Source organism: Diadema setosum, chromosome 4 (genome assembly GCF_964275005.1).
Source record: "Diadema setosum chromosome 4, eeDiaSeto1, whole genome shotgun sequence".
NCBI lineage: Eukaryota > Metazoa > Echinodermata > Echinoidea > Diadematoida > Diadematidae > Diadema > Diadema setosum.
The window spans coordinates 16,922,167-16,940,516 of record NC_092688.1 but is presented as its reverse complement, the minus strand read 5'-3'; the positions used below and the strand labels follow the sequence as shown (position 1 = coordinate 16,940,516).

General features: G+C 40.6%; 1 protein-coding gene across 1 annotated transcript in view; it reads right to left on the bottom strand.

Moving 5' to 3' along the window:
* The window catches only part of LOC140226953 (LIM/homeobox protein Lhx5-like), an 81,975-nt gene that overhangs the window by 29,690 nt on the left and 33,935 nt on the right, over positions 1–18,350 (bottom strand). Inside the window, exon 3 of the mRNA XM_072307387.1 lies at positions 4,287–4,744. Within this exon, the coding sequence (XP_072163488.1) occupies positions 4,287–4,744 (458 nt within the window). The remainder of the gene's footprint in view (positions 1–4,286; positions 4,745–18,350) is intronic.

Below are 18,350 nucleotides of genomic sequence, written 5' to 3'. Positions count from 1 at the left end.
TGTTCATCTCTAAAACCATATATACCTCTCTCTCATTCACCCTCTCTGTCGATCTACGTCCCACATTCACCGCACATCTCTAGCTCCTGCTTTGAAGTAGATGCGGAGTTAATGACACATCATTTACGGCGTACCGCCTAAGTGGCTGGAAGTGTGTTTGTGTTCATCTATACCGCACTGTTTAGCGCGTCGGCATTTCGGCAAAGGGACGAGGATGAGGTGTGACGAAAATCCAAATGTGGCTTTGCTCTTTCTTTTTTTCCCTCAAATTCCCCTTCCTTTATAGATATCCTCTCTTATCTATCTCCTCTTGAATGCAAGAACAGCGAGATCGCATATTTGCCGTCAGCAGAACGCCAGTTACGCATCGGCGAGACTCGATTGAAAAACGAGTTTTCCTTGGGCCATCGACCATCACTCGAAGTCTGCAAGTGGCCGCCATGAAGTATTCAGTGTGAAGACGGGAGGAAATAAGGCGGCAAGAAAAGGCGTGTGTATACACAGACAGACGGACAGATATATATATATTATATACAGATAGACAGAAAGATAGATGAAAAGATGGATAGATAGATAGATAGATAGATAGATATAGATAGACAGATAGATAGACGGATAGACAGATAGATAGAGAGATATAGATAGACAGATGGATAAACGGATAGATAGATAGATAGATAGATAGATAGATAGATAGATAGATAGATAGAATGCGATGACCTGGTCGCGATAAGTATTCAGCAAGAGCTGCTCGTGAAATATTGATGCGGGTCGAGGGTGAGGAAAAATAAGGGTAAGACTTTTTTTTTCGTCTATGTGAACTGTACAAAAATCTTAGATTACTCCAGGTAGGTGGAAGACTCTCATCCACCTCCCTGATTACTCCAAGTTCTGTTTTGGGCGTGTGTGTGCATGTATGCACGAGGTAAAGTGACAATGTATTATTATTACTCCGTCCAATTCACATCACTCCATTCTAAAACAGTGGGAGTTATTTTGACTTCTGAATGTATTGTCCGTTGCTTTGATACTGAAAGGTATATTGCTCTGGTTCAAATTTCTAACAACTTCGTTCAGTTAAAAGCAAGCGCATATCCATAACCATCCTACATGGGATTCTCACTTATAAACTGATGACGTTTAATGTTCGCAATTCTTTGCTCTTTCGTTTCGGTCCTGTCCAAATTTCAGTTGGAAAATAAGATATGTTATAATACATCACGAATCTTGAAAATATATGCGTACAGACGAATGTAACTAGTGGGACAGCATCCTTTTCGACAGCATAATTATAATGTTACTGGAACGGGGGTGGGGGGGGGGGGGGTCTGCACAGTATGGACGGTAGGCTAAGCCGATGCAGTCAGATACTGTGATGAGGCAATAGTCTACCCCTATCCTCTCGCCAAGTCATCGCCACTGGTCTCGGCGAGGTGTGAGGACGTCGAGTCGTTACAACGTCACGCCATATTAGCCCGGCTTACTGGCAGCAGCGCGCTACTTCGGCCTCCACACTTCTCAGTAGTTAGCCTCAATTCAAGTCAGTCAGACGTTGATCACGAGAGTGCTAAAAATTATGCCTTCTATATGGCGTATTGCGAAAAAAAAAATCTCATCTCATACCAGCAAGACTCTCTCCTCTTTATTTCTTTACCCAACACTAATAAATGCTGCCATAGATAGATATAAATCCTACACAGACAGATTCTGTTGTAACCCGATTTTATCCACTTAAAAATAAAAAGCACTTCGCGCCTGATGTGAGTCTAATTTTGCAGGGGACTCGGAGTCAATCTAAAGACAGGGAGAGTCACTGCGGCGTATTGTGTCTTCAACATCGATGCTGATTTTTTTTTTTTTTTTTTTTTTTTTTTGCCGTCTTTCTCGCGAGCCCATCTGTCCACCCCATTCGCCGTTTCGTCCTTTCTGTCTATCCCTAGGGCAGACCTTTAACGGTTTCCTTCGCTTGACCAGCTAAAGGTATAGTGATTCAGCTCTGCCACGCATCGTTTATTAGAGTCTGGAGAATTCTATTCTCTCTAACCCCCTTCTTACCCACTCCTTCCCCTCGTTTTTTATCGCAGCAACGCATGAAGATAGGGAGAGAGGAGGGGGGGGGGGGGTAGAAGAAAAATGAGAGTTACAGGAACGACCAGTCTCAGTGAATAAAGAAAGAAGTTGATCGCACTTTCAGTCAGAAGGTGTTGAACAGATAATGATCAGGGGATTACGTCATCAAATTGAGCACGAAGACGAGCCGAAAAAAAAGAGAAGACGTATATACAAGTAGCCGTCAGTACTCGTCTGTGAGGGAGAGAGAGGAGAGGAGGGGGAGGGGGGGGGGGTGCACCCATCCAGAGAACTACGACTGGTAGTCTATTGTGAAGATGGCGCATGGCATTTTCGTAAACTCTTGACATCATTGTATATATTTTGTAACACAAAAATGTCGCATCTCATTTGAATTTTAAAAAAAAAATAAGAAGGGGCAAACGTATAGTAAAAGTAAAAGTAAAAGAAGCAGTTCGGTTTTTGTCGTCTTCTTCTGGAGAAGAATAAATATAAGAAAAGAAGAAAAGGAGAGGGAGAAAAATGTCGTTCCCGACAGAAGAAACAGAATAACAGCTTTGAGAGGTGATTCAGCTCTTCCAAGGTATGAATGTCGCTCGCAGCAGATGAGAAGAAATGTCCACTTTACGGAGAAGGAATCGTTCACTCGGTCAGAAGGCGCTTGAAATTTTACCTCTTGCTCTGTGAGGCGCGTTCAACGTTATTCGCTGGCTGTTTGTTCTGACAGCTTCTAAACGTGGGGCTGTCAAATTTCGTCCATTAGACCGATCCGTTCTGCACGCCTCCTCATTGCAAGTGATACGAACAGAACACCGGGATTCGATAGCGACCATTCTTCAAAATACCGCTCTCATAACAACAACGACAAAAACAAAATATATTTTCTGTCTTTTTTTGTCGGTGCTCGACTCGTAGAGCTGTTCTGCGGAAAACAGGTTTGAAGGAAATCGCGAAAAAAAAAATATTCAAAAGAAAAGACTTCGGTTGATGTATTACTGTAGGTCGTAGCTAAACTTGTGGTGGCTATATTTCAACTACCTCCAACGGATACATTTATCACGATAACTCTGGTTACTTTGGTTATTCTCGCCACTGACAGAATATGACTGTCCCAGCGTGAGCATGGCAAAGAGAGACTAGCTTGGGCAGAAAGACCGCATTCATTACGAAAACGAAGCCTTTTGTGGCTTCAATCTATAATATGATTAATATAAATGCTAATGTTGTGCTCCATGTGAAAAATAGCTATTAGTCCAGTGTTACTGACACACTAGTGTTAACTAAGCACAGTGATCAATTTATAACATAATTATTCAGATTATTGTTATCAGTGCGGAAAGCTCCTGTGTCTATGCTGCGACCGCTATCATAATAATTTGCGTAGGCGGTGGTTGTACACCTTGTATTAACAAAAAAGCACAAGCGCATTTTATTGACAAGAGTTTTCTTTCGTGTATGAGTATGTGGTTGCACAAGTGCATTGTGTATGTGTGTATGTGTGTGCTGTGTTGTTCTTGTAACAAATTATGTAAGACTTATGAAGTGTGTATGTTTGTGTGGGTGTGTGTGTGCGTGGGTGGGTGTGGGTGTATATATGTGTGTGTGTGTGTGTGTGTGTGTGTGATTGTCTGTGTGATGTAGCTGTGATGTAGCCGTTTAATAAACTGCATTATGTCCATTAAATCTGGCCAACGCATACTCGCGCTACTTCAACATCTACCCAAGATCGCGTGCTTACGTAATCAACGTATTATGCTTACTGCTTCACGTTACTGCTCGCTTGAGAAGATTCTACTCTTTATAGAAGCACATACACGTGCAACGCCTTCGTGTGATGACGGAAAATCCGGTTTTTCCTTCGTAAGCTTATCCATCTTTCTCAATAGGGAGTAGAACTCGTTATCAAAAAAGACTATAGACCCTACCACCTGCCTTTTTGCATGACATATGGCTGAGAAAGAAAATGACTTGGGTAATGCTCTGAGAGACTGAAGAAACATATAAGAAAGCATATAACTGTTGTCGTAGTTTTTGAGCGCCCTATGAAGCGTTTGTCACGGCGGTCAAAGCAATTGGCTCTAATCCGTGGCGTCTACGGCAGTAGGCTTTTGGACAAGCAGCATTGTAACAGGTTGAACGCACTGGTGCATGATTGGAAGCATGGGTCGTTCGCCCTAGAACTCATCTCAGGATCAGTGCTCTTAGTCGGTCCTTACCTGAATCACCCTCATGTTGAGTCCGGTCTCCTGGGCCAGCTGCTCCCGGATGTGCCTCGTGGGTTTGGGCGTGGCAGCGAAGGCAGCCTTGAGCGTCTCCAACTGCTTGGCCTTGATGGTTGTCCTCGGGCCCCGCCGCTTGGCCCCGCTGACCGGAATCCCCGTCCCACTCTCGTTCTCCCTGTTCTCCAGGTTCGTCTCGTGCGTGCTATTGTTGTTGTTGTTATTATTGTTGATGAGGTTGGAGGCCTCCTTGGCACGGTCCAGGTCGTCGGGCGTCGTGGCCGGGATGGCGCCGAGAGACGGTGACGTCACGTCGCTCTCCGCCTCCAGGAGGTTGAGGTCCTCGGTACCGGGGCTCTCTGGCGGCGAGCTGGAGTCGTGGCTAGAGAGGGCGGTGTTGCAGGAGCCGGGCGGTCGGTTGAAATGATCATTGTCCGGTAGCTCGGGTCGTTTGACTGCAGGAGATACAGAGAGACAAAAAATATATATACTTTTGAACATTTATTTGTAACAATATTTCGATGAATATCTTCGTTTGCTTTTAAACACTAACTTGACAGACAGGTATCATATGCGTTTATGTCATTCAAACACATACACATAAACACACACACACACACACGCACGAACATACACACGCACACACACGTGTACACCCACGCACACACACGTGTACACACACACACACACACACACACACACACATATATATATATATATATATATATATATATATATATATATATATAAGGAAAGTGTGTTTTGATTTTACAGTTTCTTTTTTTTGTGTAAAGTAAGCATGCATTTTCAATATTTTGTGGGTCGACCTTCTCTGAACTCAGAGAGAAGAATATGAATTAAAGGCTTGTTATGTGCGTCGTTCACAACTGAGTGTCACAGTCTCCTCCCGTCCTCCCCCCCCCCCCCCATCTATCTCTCTCTCCCTCTGATACTGAAACACCCCCGTGTCCTCATTTTGAGAACCAAAAAAAAAAAAATAAAATTCATAATGAAAAATGCTAATCATCTTTCCCTTGCACCGGCATGAAAGTTCGGGCAGCAATACTAGTGGTCAAAATGTGACGCCATGAACTTTTAATTTAATGAATAGATTTGGCTCTTGGTGATGATAAATTGCCGCGCAGTCGTTGCCTGGTTTGCCGCGATGAAATTCTGGCGTTCGCTGCAGCAGACGATATCGGTGAGCATAAATTGATTAGAATGTGGGGCGTTATTAGACAATGCTCCTCCCGACTGCGTGAAAACCCGTCCTTGGTAAGCCATTACTAACATCAACAATCATTATTGTTGTTAAACCGCAGAAATAAAAGTTTAATAAAAATCCACGTCACGTGTTTTTTCCCGTCAGCGTCTGCGCTGACCAATCAATCAATTACAGGTGACGGACAAGAATGGAGTAGGATGAAGGAAAGAGGGAAGGGAGAAATATGAGGAAAGGAAAGAACAATAGCCGCATGGAAAGAAAGGAAAGCAGAGTGGAGTGAGGGGGGACCTCTAAAGGAGAAGATGGAAACAAAGCGATAAAAAAAGTGACACCTGTCAATATATCATCATAAGACAATCACCTGTTATCACCGAACGCGCTGCAAGTAAGTAGCGTTAATGCAGACAGATTCTATGACAAACGGCAATGGCATCAAACGACAGCAACTTTCCCAGCTTAAAGATGTTACGCCGTTGAAACCTTTTTCTTGTATACACGTTGCGATGTGAACGTATGCGATCAATTGTATACAAGCTCTAGTCCGTATTTATTAAGGTCAACAGCTTTTTACGCGCCAGGAGCCTGGACATACGAGACTATTTTGCTACTGAGGTCGGTGCACTATGTCCATGCCTTCTGGTGGTGGGGAGGTCTGGGGATCGAACAAGTGGGAAAACGCGGGCAGAAAAGGGAACACATGAATATCATATGAAATTTTCAGGAGCTTAATCACCATAAAATGTCCCCGAAGTCAGCCAGTGGGAAAAAAGGGAAGCCTTGAATTCTATTAGAATATTGACATTTGAAGTTGACGTTGAAAGGTTGATATAAAAATATAAGAATTTAATATATTTATGTCAATACGAAGTAACTACTGTACACTTGCAAGAACATATATTGCAATTCGGAGATCCGAACATGTGAAATGGCTTTAAAGGTCATGACAAAATGTTACAGGAGAGTTATACGGACTCACCAAACTTAATAATATGAGAAAATCAGCAAGGATTACACACAAGTTGGTATGAAACACACTCTATAAGGCAGAAGAAATGTACTACCAGGTGAGTAAACGCGATGAAAACTGTTGGTGTTGAATTTACCCTCCCCCGAGGCTCCCCTCTATTAACCGCCTTAAACCTCGGTGTGTCCAAACTCGTACCAATTTCCGAAATAGATACATCATCGGCTTGCAGGGACTGTTGTTGTTGTGGTTGTTTTGAAAAAAAGAAAATGTGCCGAAAACGGAAAATAACACTTGATTCTTATTCGCACAATTGCAGTTTCCTGTAGATGGCTGCTGGCTCTTATTTACATTGATCAAGAACTTGGCAGATTGGTTCAGTTCAGTTCAGTTCAGTTCAGTTTGATTTTATTTCTGCTTTTTTTTTTCAAGGAAATCATACATGGAAATGACAACACGTATATCTGACAACAGAATAGAACAACAACAGCAACAACAACAACAACAACAAAAATGTTACATTCATAGTATGATAATCATATAATGGTAATAATAATGATAACTATTATTACTATTATTATTATTATTATTATCATTATTATTATTATTATTATTATTATTATTATCATTATTATTATTATTATCATTATTATTATTATCATTATTATTATTATCATTATTATTATTATTATTATTATTATTATCATTATTATTATTATCATTATTATTATTATCATTATTATTATTATCATTATTATTATTATTATTATTATTATTATTATTATTTCACATTGACAAACCTATAGTAGTAGATACTTTACACTGTTTATTATTCCTCTGCTGTCACAAGATTATCATTATTATTATTATTATTATTATTATTATTATTATTATTATTATTATTATTATTTCACATTGACAAACCTATAATAGTAGATACTACATTGTTTATCATTCCTCTGCTGTCACAAGATTATCATTTGGTTTTGACAGAAACCTGTACTGACAGTTAACTTGTGAAATTAGTGTCAGCTTTCTTCTCTCTCTCTCGATTCACTCGTTTGTTTTTTGACAAGATGTCATTCTTTCCAACGTTGGTTATATGACAACATTTTCTCCCTCGAGTTTGGCCACAGAACAAATGCAAACATTGATACAAGATAAGATATACAAACCTAATGGTAGATATTTGACGGTATTAGCACCCAACAGAAACGTCTTTTTAATCTACGTTTTACTAAGAAGAGGAAGTGAAAAAGTGAAAAATGAACTTGCGTATTCTCAAGTGACGACACTGCATTGATTTTGGGATAATCTATGAACATGCTCTTAAAAAAAATACCCATTTACAAGTATTCGTTCTAGGCGGCTTTTTATATGACAAAAGAGAAAATATTACTCACTCACACGCAAGGTAAAACTGTCTGCATCAAATGTAAGTTTACAATGATGTTACAAATAAGTACAAGACAACAAAATTATAACAACAACAACAAAAAAGAAAAAGGAAAAAAAGATACAAGCCATGCAGCAGTGATTGCCAACGTTTTTTATTCTCCAGCCGACACGTCGTACTGTTTTAAGACGAAATGCGCTGCTAATACTTTAACGTCTAAGGTTTTCCGTGGATTTGCTGACGTCTTATCTCGCATCAGCATTTGATGTAACCGAGAGCTTTTGATTGTAACGTCTTGAATAATATAGTGATACCGGTTTTCTTCGCTTACTGTACCTCTAATTCTCCGCTTTCCTGTAGTTCGTTCAGGCAAATGTTTGAAAATTGTCATCTGCAGGAGTTTGCGATCTACATGACCTCAGGGGAATACGCATCAGCTAAAAAGTTAGACAACGCCAACACCCGACCAAGGACTGTCAAGAGATGACATCTACGAAATGTGTGACAACAGAATCATGGGGAACGGATTTAAGGTGGATAAACCGCCAGAAGCGCAAAGAGGAAACGCATTTTTCTAATGCTTGTAAGAGGGAAACAAAGCGAGCGTCTAAACCCGCCAAATCTAACATGTGCTTTCGCGCTAAACCAAACCATATCACCGGGATATTTGCCCGCTACTCTCTGCCCTGCAGTCGGCAAAGCTCGCGTACCTCGGAAAAATAGTCAAGAAGACTAAAGCGACGGGAAAAAAGAAAAGAGAAAACGGGAAAATTTTATCTATGCCGATCACAGGAAGCATATTGCGACATGAAATAACGACACAGAAGTGGGATAACTCTACTGTAGTTGTAGAGGAATCATAGTGCTTCAAGAACAGAGAACAAAACTTTCGGGCAATCCTTGAACCTAAACCCGAGCAAACTGCCGAACATCCGAAGTCTCCGATGTATGATGGAATAAAAACCAAGATGTGAGGCGAAGTGTAAGTAGTTACAATACGTATCACAAGCTTCAATACCCATCCGCAAGAAGAAGCGACCACAAAGAAACAAGAGCAGAAACTGAATTTCATCTTCTATCAAAGCTAGAAAACAGTAATTCGGCAGATACAAAAACGATACGTTTTAGCATTGCCGTAAGCCTTAATGTGCAAAGGACTCTTGACAGTGTGGATACAAATGCTTATAGGACCTACGGGTTTTGCTGTGCGAATATGCACTCAAAGCATACAAAGGTTTAAATGAAAACTGCTTACAGCGCAAAATATTTCTCATCTGCAATACGAGAGAAGAGAAAGGGCAGAGGACATAGTACAATATGCGGAAAAAATGTGATTATGTAAGAAAAGCGAAGGCAGAAAATATACAGATGAGAAACAACTATAGAATGTTTGTGTGTGTGTGTGTGTGTGTGTGTGTGTGTGTGTGTGCGCCGCTGGAGAGAGAGAGAAAGAGAAATGGAGAAGAAGAGAAAGATGGGGAGAGAAAAAGAAATAATTCTGGATTACTACCATAGTGATCAACGGTCTGAGACGCTTTTTTTCCCATTTTGTTTGCCTTCGAAATTTTACTGTTGATGTTGAATCTTTGAAGCTCGCTGCCGCCATCGCGATGTCCTAGTTTGCCGAAAGGTCTCTTTGAATTGATTCTGGAAGTCTTGCCGGCAGTCATAAACAGGTCTAAAGCTGTATACGGACTTTGAAATAAATTATAAAAAAAGGAAAATATATTCATGAAATTCATCTTCACTTTTGAAGGCATTCTGCAAAGCCTTGGCCATTGCAGGTCTATGCTAGTTTCGTGATGTGTGCAACAGATTCAATCAGTTAAATTGTTCAGTGATATAGTGGTTTCAAAGCAGTGCTCTTTGAGCGGAAACGTCAAGTAGATGGGATATTAAAAATTAATGCCGGCCGCAAATGGGAAACCTAAACCATATCATACAATTCCTGTAATTCCTTCCTGTTACAGAACGAGTTCTATCTTTCTACTCTCAATAAAAACAATAGGAAGGACAATGACATTGGTTTCAAACGTATACAGCAGTTACGTGATAATTCAGGCAATTGATCTATACGAAGTATGCAAGGTACGTCAAGACATTGCTGTGTTAGCCTACTCGTCATTATAATTCTTTTTTGTCATGTGTATTTATTTTCGCATAAACAAACATACACACACAAAATGGCTACACAGGCCTTAAATGACAAGGTCACCTCGCCTTCGCACCACTGTCGGCCAAAAACTCCAAAACAGATGCACAATAAAACACAATGAAGAACAAACAAAAAATATTGCAGCCATACAGTTATATGCACTCGAAGCGCTTTGCTAATGTCCCCATTACTTTCTCGATTCTTTAAGCCAAAGTCTCTACGGTTGTCGTATATCTAGGCGAGAGTCTCGGGGGAGCATCCTTGTCGCTCTTTGCATAATTTACAGAAAGAAGAAAAAAAAAAAGACAGAGGGAGAGACCGAGAGAGGGGGAAAGAAAGACTCAATTATTCATGTACACGCACCAGACAGGGGACTCAGGTGTTTGAAGCGACTGGGTGATACGCCACGCAACCCTCTGGCTAGGAATGCTGCTCGGCTGGGGAAGTCGCGCGGGCTTGACGGCCTGATATATATACCCCAACGGCGGGGAGCGAGGGAAGTAGGAACGCAATGTTCGCAATTATGTATACGACGGACGAGCAAATATGAGAATGGTGTTACACGGTTAAAATAGGATGGTATGTTTTGAAAGGCGGAGAGAAACGCGGGGGGGGGGGTATGGGGTGGTCAAAGGGGGATGGCAGATAGGAAGATAGGAGATAAAGGAACTAAGACAGTATACATAAAGTGTATGGCAACAAAGGCAGATGCATGACAACATGGATCATGGATATTATCCCACATCATTGCGGAATAACGAAGGAAGACTGTACATAGGAACAGAGACAATCAATATATCAGAATCTTTTTTTTTAAGGGCTATGAATACATCACATTGGATAGATATGTTACTTGCATAATGTTTATCCAGTGACCCACGTCATCAACGTCTACAAGCTCTGCTTTTTAGTGGATCACTCTTCTCTATCGCTTCATATGGTTCTTAATCTGCAAAAGTATGCATTATTTGTTTTATAATATTATACATTCATTCGCACATACATTTTGTACTTAACTTTACAGGTTTTACCTCTTTCCTTGTTGATTGTATGCTTTGTACTATTTATCGCCTTTTGTTCTATGAAAATAAGGTAATTGAATTAATTCATTAAAATTCACTAACTATAGATTCGTAAGTAAATGACACAGGGACACCGATATGTATACGGTCTGAACAAAAAAAAAAAACAAAACAAAACAAAAACCAAACAAACAAACATACAAAAATAAAGCAAATGTGAATAGACACGCTTTGGGTCTACTTGGAATCCGAAAAAAAAATAAGATAATGTTGATAATATTTCACATTTATACGACGAACAATTATCATTTACACTCGTTCAAGGCTTAACATACAGGCTTTCAGAGCATTCTTAAAAGAATCGAGGGAAAAGAATCTCCTAATAAGTATGGGTATATTCCAGAGTGCGAGAGCTGATGATGTAAAGAATTAGTCACCGATCAGGCAATGACGATAGCACAATGACGTGGGGTTACAAGTATTGGCATTACTCTTGCAGCCAAGACTTATGAGATGAAATCTATGTCTGTTTATTTCTAAGGAGGTGGAATCACGCTCACCGATGTATTCTTATATAGTACGCTGTGCCCAACAAAAAAAAAAAAAATACTCGTGGGCCTATATCATATCATATCATATCATATCATTGAGGCCTCCATCCATTTCAAGTTTAATCGCTTATGATGGTGGTCTCCTGCATTCAATTATCTCTGTTGTTTACTGAAAAATACTGTATATTTTATTTCACGTTTCTGTGTATCAACATTGCTCAATGCAATCACCTATGTGAATCTATTTATGTACTGTTATCGATTTATTTCACTGCACTTGTTATTCTTTGTCTTTGTACTTTTTGAAGTTTGCATTCAAATTGCATTTGATTGAATGCAGAAATAAAAGCAAACAAACAAACAAAATATCATATTATACCATATTGCGTATTTCGCTGATACCCGCTGGTGTGTGCTTTCTGATGGAAATACAGCAAACGGACAATCAGCCAATCGGGACTATAGATGTTGATCACATAAAATTTGGCGAAAAATTATTAGGAAAGAAGTGAAAGAGAACAAGTGAAATCATCAAATCTTGGGGGGGGGGTTGGAGGATGATTGTACGAGAAGAGAGATCGTACATTATGCAGCAAAGGGAAACAGACGAACAGCTTCAGACGCAGTGAGGCGAAAAGAGACGTCAGAATTCATTTCGCTCAAACGACATCAAGTACCCGATGTCGAGTTTAAAGGTAACAACCGTGTATATGTGCTAATCATTGCCCAATCATTCAGAGGAAAATCCGACTCATGGTTAAATCGGCAGACATTCTCATTAAACATACTGATCGCAACATAAAATTTGCATTCAAGGAGAAGTGTTTAAACACCAATTTCTAATCTGTCTTTCCCCAACTGAAGCAACTCTAAGTGGTCCTCGATCCACAAGAGTATGTAGGAAAAGAAATTAGAATTCCTTGTTTGCTTTTTGTCCCCTCATTGGTCAAACGTTGATCGAACTTCTAATGAAATTGCTAATTTTGCTCGACCTGATACAAAATTCAATCTTCACACACAGAATTTTAACGTTAAAAAGGGTACAGACGATTACGAAGAATTTTACCCTTAACACAACATGCCTCGTACGTAGCCGAATAGAAAGAAAATTCCGTGCGACATTAAAAGATGAAAAAGGAAGAGAGAGAGAGAGGGAGAAAGTTGAAAACCCTCGAATTTTCAAGCAGACGACAAGGCGTATGAATTATGAATGACATAAATACAGACATCACTGTGCGGTGGCGATGAGTTGTGAAAGCCAGCCCGACGGACAACGGGAAGAAAAACCCGCAAAGTTTGGCTTTCCAAAGAGACGTTTATATCGCACAGGGAAATGTGGAAGGGGGGGGGGGGGGGCGGAGGAGAGATACTGATAAATGAATGATGAAAGAGGTAAAAACAAAAAGGAAATTCGTGTAAAATATTCAACTCCCAACGCTGTGGGAATTTTGAGAAAGCATAAATGCGTTTTGGACACTATCTTGCCCTAAGGATAAAACTTCCTTTTCGGTTCAGCGGAGACGTTTCATGTAAATATGATACGAAGTATGTAGCATCCCCTAAAGGTAAAGGGAAAAAATCAAAAGAGGCAAACGAGAATAGAAAAGTTTGACGAAGATTCTAGGAAAAAACAAGAAGGTATACGACAATACACATAATTTGACGAAGATATATATATATATATATATATATATATATTTTTTTTTTGGGGGGGGGAGTGACGAAAATAAGTAGGCACCTATATTTCAATAACAGCCTTTGTTTAAAGATCAAAATCTAATCTTGTTACTTTGTTGTTGTTGTTTTGTTTTTGTTGCTGTTGTTGTTATTGTTGTTTTCAGTAATGTAGAAATCGCCCTGAGTATCACAGGGTACATAATGTCCATGGTATATGTTGGCGGGATATCGGCGGAGACGCCACGACTTGTACCAAGGTATGTCGCCAGGTATTCAAGGACGGACGTCCGCAGGGCGCCCCCTACTGGGATCGACCGCGTTGAGGTAGAAGCACGTGTCTCCTGGGTATCGGACCTCTCGCGCGGAATGAACGTGAAGTGCGTGTTTCCTTTTGTCATCCTGGCGCGGCGTCATCCCCCGGAGGCCTTGGGGAGGAAGCAGCAGCTGCGTCTTCCGGCTCGCTCGGCTTGCAAGCTTGGCGATCAACGGCAACATTCCCACGTCAAATCGCAATGATGACAGTCACGGCCCAGGTGATGATGTTGATGATGGTGTTGACAGAGGTGGAAGAGGGATGAGTGATAATCACTATGGTGATGACAGTGGTGATGATAGACAAGTTAAATCACGATACTGATGCTGAAGGTGATGGTAAGCGTGACGATGAGTGGTAACAGTCGTGATGATGACGATGATTACAGTGATGATGATGGAGATGACATTGTGCAGATGAGAATGATGATGCCGATGAAGATACTAGGGGTGAAATCAATGGAGCTCACTAAGGCGTCTCTGCTACAGCTACTCCCAAAGATGGACTACAGCTGAATGATTATGAAACCTGAATTCTGTCTTAACGCTGATTGCGATACTGATTTGGCATAATCTTGATGATAGTACTGGTTCAAGAAAAAAAATCTCTCCGAAATGAAACTGTTGAAGATAATCTTTTGATTGACGAGATGACAGACGTTCGCAGCTTACTGCTACAGACAATGGCTACGCAATACCTTACACTAATCCCAAACGGATGAGTAACACATCAAAGCCTTATAAAAGTGAACTGGTTTTATCGCATCGTAAATAGAACACCTATAACATGAGACAGACTGAGGACATGAAGATTGTAAGATTGCTGTGGAACCAACGGACCGACAGCTAAGGGCTTGTGACTGATATAAAACCAGCGGAGAATGCGCTACAGATGGGACAGCCCGCTGACCCGTTTCGTCGCTGCCAGTCCGTCCCCAGAGCACACCCGGTGTGATCACCGTTGGCACCTGGTGACCTTGGCGTATCGTGCCTGCCAAAAAGAACCGACATGCCTCGCGGCACATAAATGGCACATACTGCCCGTGTCGTACGCTTCGTCCGGACCGTGAACTCGGCAGCGCGCAGCGGCGTCGTGGCAGGAGAGTCTCTACCCAAACCGTATCACCTCACCCCCCCCCCCCATCCATTCTCCACCAAACTATCCTGAACATGGACTATACGGGTAACAATGTTAAGAACTCTGCCCTGGAAAGCTACCCAGAACTTTCTTTGGTACGCATTTTCGTGAATACATTTAACTGCTCTTTTCCATTTTCAATGCATCTATACAGACATATTAATAGTAATAGCAATGGCACGATAGAGGAATACATTAAAGGGGATGGCTAGTAACTGATCAGTGGGAATGCTGAGGGATGATTGTTCCAGTCCTTGTGGGATTCATTTAAGAGTACATTATATATCTACTGCTGTGTGAAAATTATTTGCTTCAGAACGGTCTCATATTCAAGTAATGTGCAGATTAATGCCTCGTCACTGACCAGGCACGCTAACCTGGAAACATTAAACTGCACATTACTTGAATATGAGACCATTCTGAAGTAAATAATTTTCACACAACAATAAATATATAATGTACTCTTAAATGAATCCCACAAGGATTGGAACAATCATCCTCCAGCATTTCCACTGATTCCCACTGATCAGTTACTCGCCATCCCCTTTTAAATGCCAATTGGTTTTTATTCAAAATCCAAATTTTTGGGGACCTCCCCCTTGGTCAGGGATGAAAGTGCTTGAAAATCTTCACAGTAATAGTAACAGTATGGTATGAATATCCTATTAGCGTGCGCAATCTCAGTGTAACCAAAGCAATAAAAATAAACAACAAACGCCTGCTAAGTTGCATATAATATATATATATATATGCATATGTATGTGTGTGTGTGTGTGTGTGTGTGTGTGTGTGTGTGTGTCAATAATACCCCGATTTATCTCAATGAGTCCCTAGGCTTGGACAGATTTAGTGTTCTACATAAATAACTTTGATATTCATGCTTCCATTAGTTTCAGTTAGAGACCAGAATAGAGGCACTCTGACGATTAGAAAATGTCACACTGGAAATGAAGCTAAGTGGCCGGTTAAAGCCCCTAAAGAATGGAGTGCGCTTTTTTAAGTTAAGCTGGAAATACTTATATATCTATCTGGCCAACAAAAGACAAGTTGATTGTGTACCGTGTACCACATTTAGACGCTTGCCGACGTAGGCAAACTTCTTGTTGTATCAAAAACCTTGTCATCAAAGTATTCCTTTTACGGGGATTTCTCTCGGTGAAGGGGGAAAAAAAAGAAGATATTGTCTTCTGACAATAGACTTATACGTAGTTCATCCTTTCAGCAACCGGTAATCCGCAGTCGACTAAAATGTAAGCCAAGCTGCCTGGGATTTTTTTTTTTCGCGCCATTAAGTGTTCATTCTAATCTACGTGTTATCAAATAATATCCGTAAAAAAAGACAAGTACAACATGTTGCCACATAAATGGGAGACGTTAAACCATGGAGGAGCTCCATGGTTATGCGTAGGAAGTTTGACACAAATCTCCAGATATGTCGCCGGTTTTGCGCTAACTTTCCGCATAGCATACCCTGAGGCATTTCCTTACAGTATCAAAGGAATTTCTTGTAGTGCTATGGAATAATGAAGAAACAATAAACAATACAACGGAGAAAACATGCATAAAAACCCTCATTTTGAGAATAATCTTCAAAATCTATCCGTGCAGTTTTGAAATGGGTGTAAATCCCAGATTTTTAGAGATACATCGTCTTAAGCCTTTTACTCCGAAATTCTCTTTGCTTTTGGCCATTTACTGATATGATTTCGCAGTTGACAGTTCATCATGAGGTTGCATGCATAACGGCTGGGAGTGGAAAGTATCGTGTGCCGATCGATCGTCTCCATTTCCGTCGCCCGATATTTCGCGATGGGCATTACGTAAGAAATCGATAGTAGACACGGTTAATCGGTCAACCTACCGGGTCACAGCGCAGCAGCAGCAGCAGCAGAGAGAGAGAGGGGGGGGGGGGGAGGGGGTACTGAGGCAGACTGAAAAAAAAGAGATATCTATGGCAAAATATCATGCTGCAGTCCAATGTAGAAGCGGACCTCAAGTTTCGTGTAACTTATACCACCGAATATGGTGCAGAAAAATTGATAGGAAGTGATAATAAAATGAAATTATTACTGATTAAATATCTCCCACTTTAAACGAATAACATTTCTTATCATACTTGAATAGTTGTGTGATAAAAGATAGTTTCAGCGAAGAAAAAAGAAAGTATTGATGATCAATCAGTACCGTTTATTCCACTTTTAAGTCTTCGGTCTTTGGTATAGGAGTGATAAATTCATACTGCAATTTCGATTTCCTTATTATGTATCTAAGACTCCGATATAAGACACGATGTATACATGTGCCCAACACGTGTCCGTAGGCAAATCTTCCACACGCTGAACATTTGATAAGAAGCCAGAAATGAATCTAATTGTTCTCATTATATTCACCCCGAGAAATCATGATGTTTAATTCTCGTGTTCTCATAATCATGTGTCTGGCCGTCCAACAGGGCAGGTCCTAAATGGCATATTAGCGATTGTCTGTCAAAATACTGCCGTATCTTTGAGTCAAAGTGATTGTAGAAACCCCCTTTTCGTCTGTTCAATACAGGTGCGCATCTGATCGTCAGTCATTAAAGCAATGCTTATAATCATAATTGATCAAAGCAGTGCTATGAGATTTATTTTATGCGACTGCTTGTGGCTCTAATTTGATAAACTTACATTGCGCCCGCGAATTCGTTGTTGTTGTTTCGAAAACCAAAAATAGAGGAAATCACGCAAAAAAAAAGGACAGGAAATAGAGAGAGAAATAGTAGGAGAAAATGGAAAAAAAAAGGAACCGTTCTGGATGAAGCCGGGACAAACTGAATCGAGAAACGGTTTGTGAGAAATCGTGTTCCGTGTCTATTCAATGACCTCCGGTATATTAACCCTAAATCAAATCAATGTTCGTATGTCGTACGCGCGCGGCTTAATTGAGTGCCGGCGAGCTACAATCGCCCCTAAATGAATTAGCGAAAAAGAGGCGTTAGAAACGGGACATACATTTCATACAATGCACGCCCATTTCTAATGCTTTGTATATGTCACATTTTGCCGCCATCACGGAATAATGGTACCACGTTCACTTACTCCCTCTTCGTCTCTCACTCTCTCTCTCCTTTCGTGTGTACGAAGGCGTCCATCTCCGCTGCTACAGGGAATGTTAGCTTGTTACATATAGACACTGCGCGCTTTCTAACACTGTCATATTCGATTAACGGTCTTCCCCAACAAGGGGATAGGAAGCTATTTAAAACTAGAGTGAGAATGAGGTAACAAGGAGGGACATATATATATAGACGGGGGGGGGGGGCTTAAGGGACGGAGGGAGTAAATGCGATGACACAAAGATCTATGGCTTCAGATGTTATATTTTGTAGGTTAAAAGGCATAATTTACCATTTGCAGATGAAACAAAAACCCAGCATTAGTGCTTTAAAACAGTTCTGAAATGTGAGTTATGGATAGAAACGACCACTGTAAAAATTTGAATCTGTATAATCGATGTTAAGTATTGTTAAATACACAAAGTGTGAACAATAGTTATAATAAAAATGTTTCTAGACTAAACCGTCCACAGTTATGGTTTATTGAGAAAAATACTAATATCTCCTTATCTTTTAGGCTTCATTGC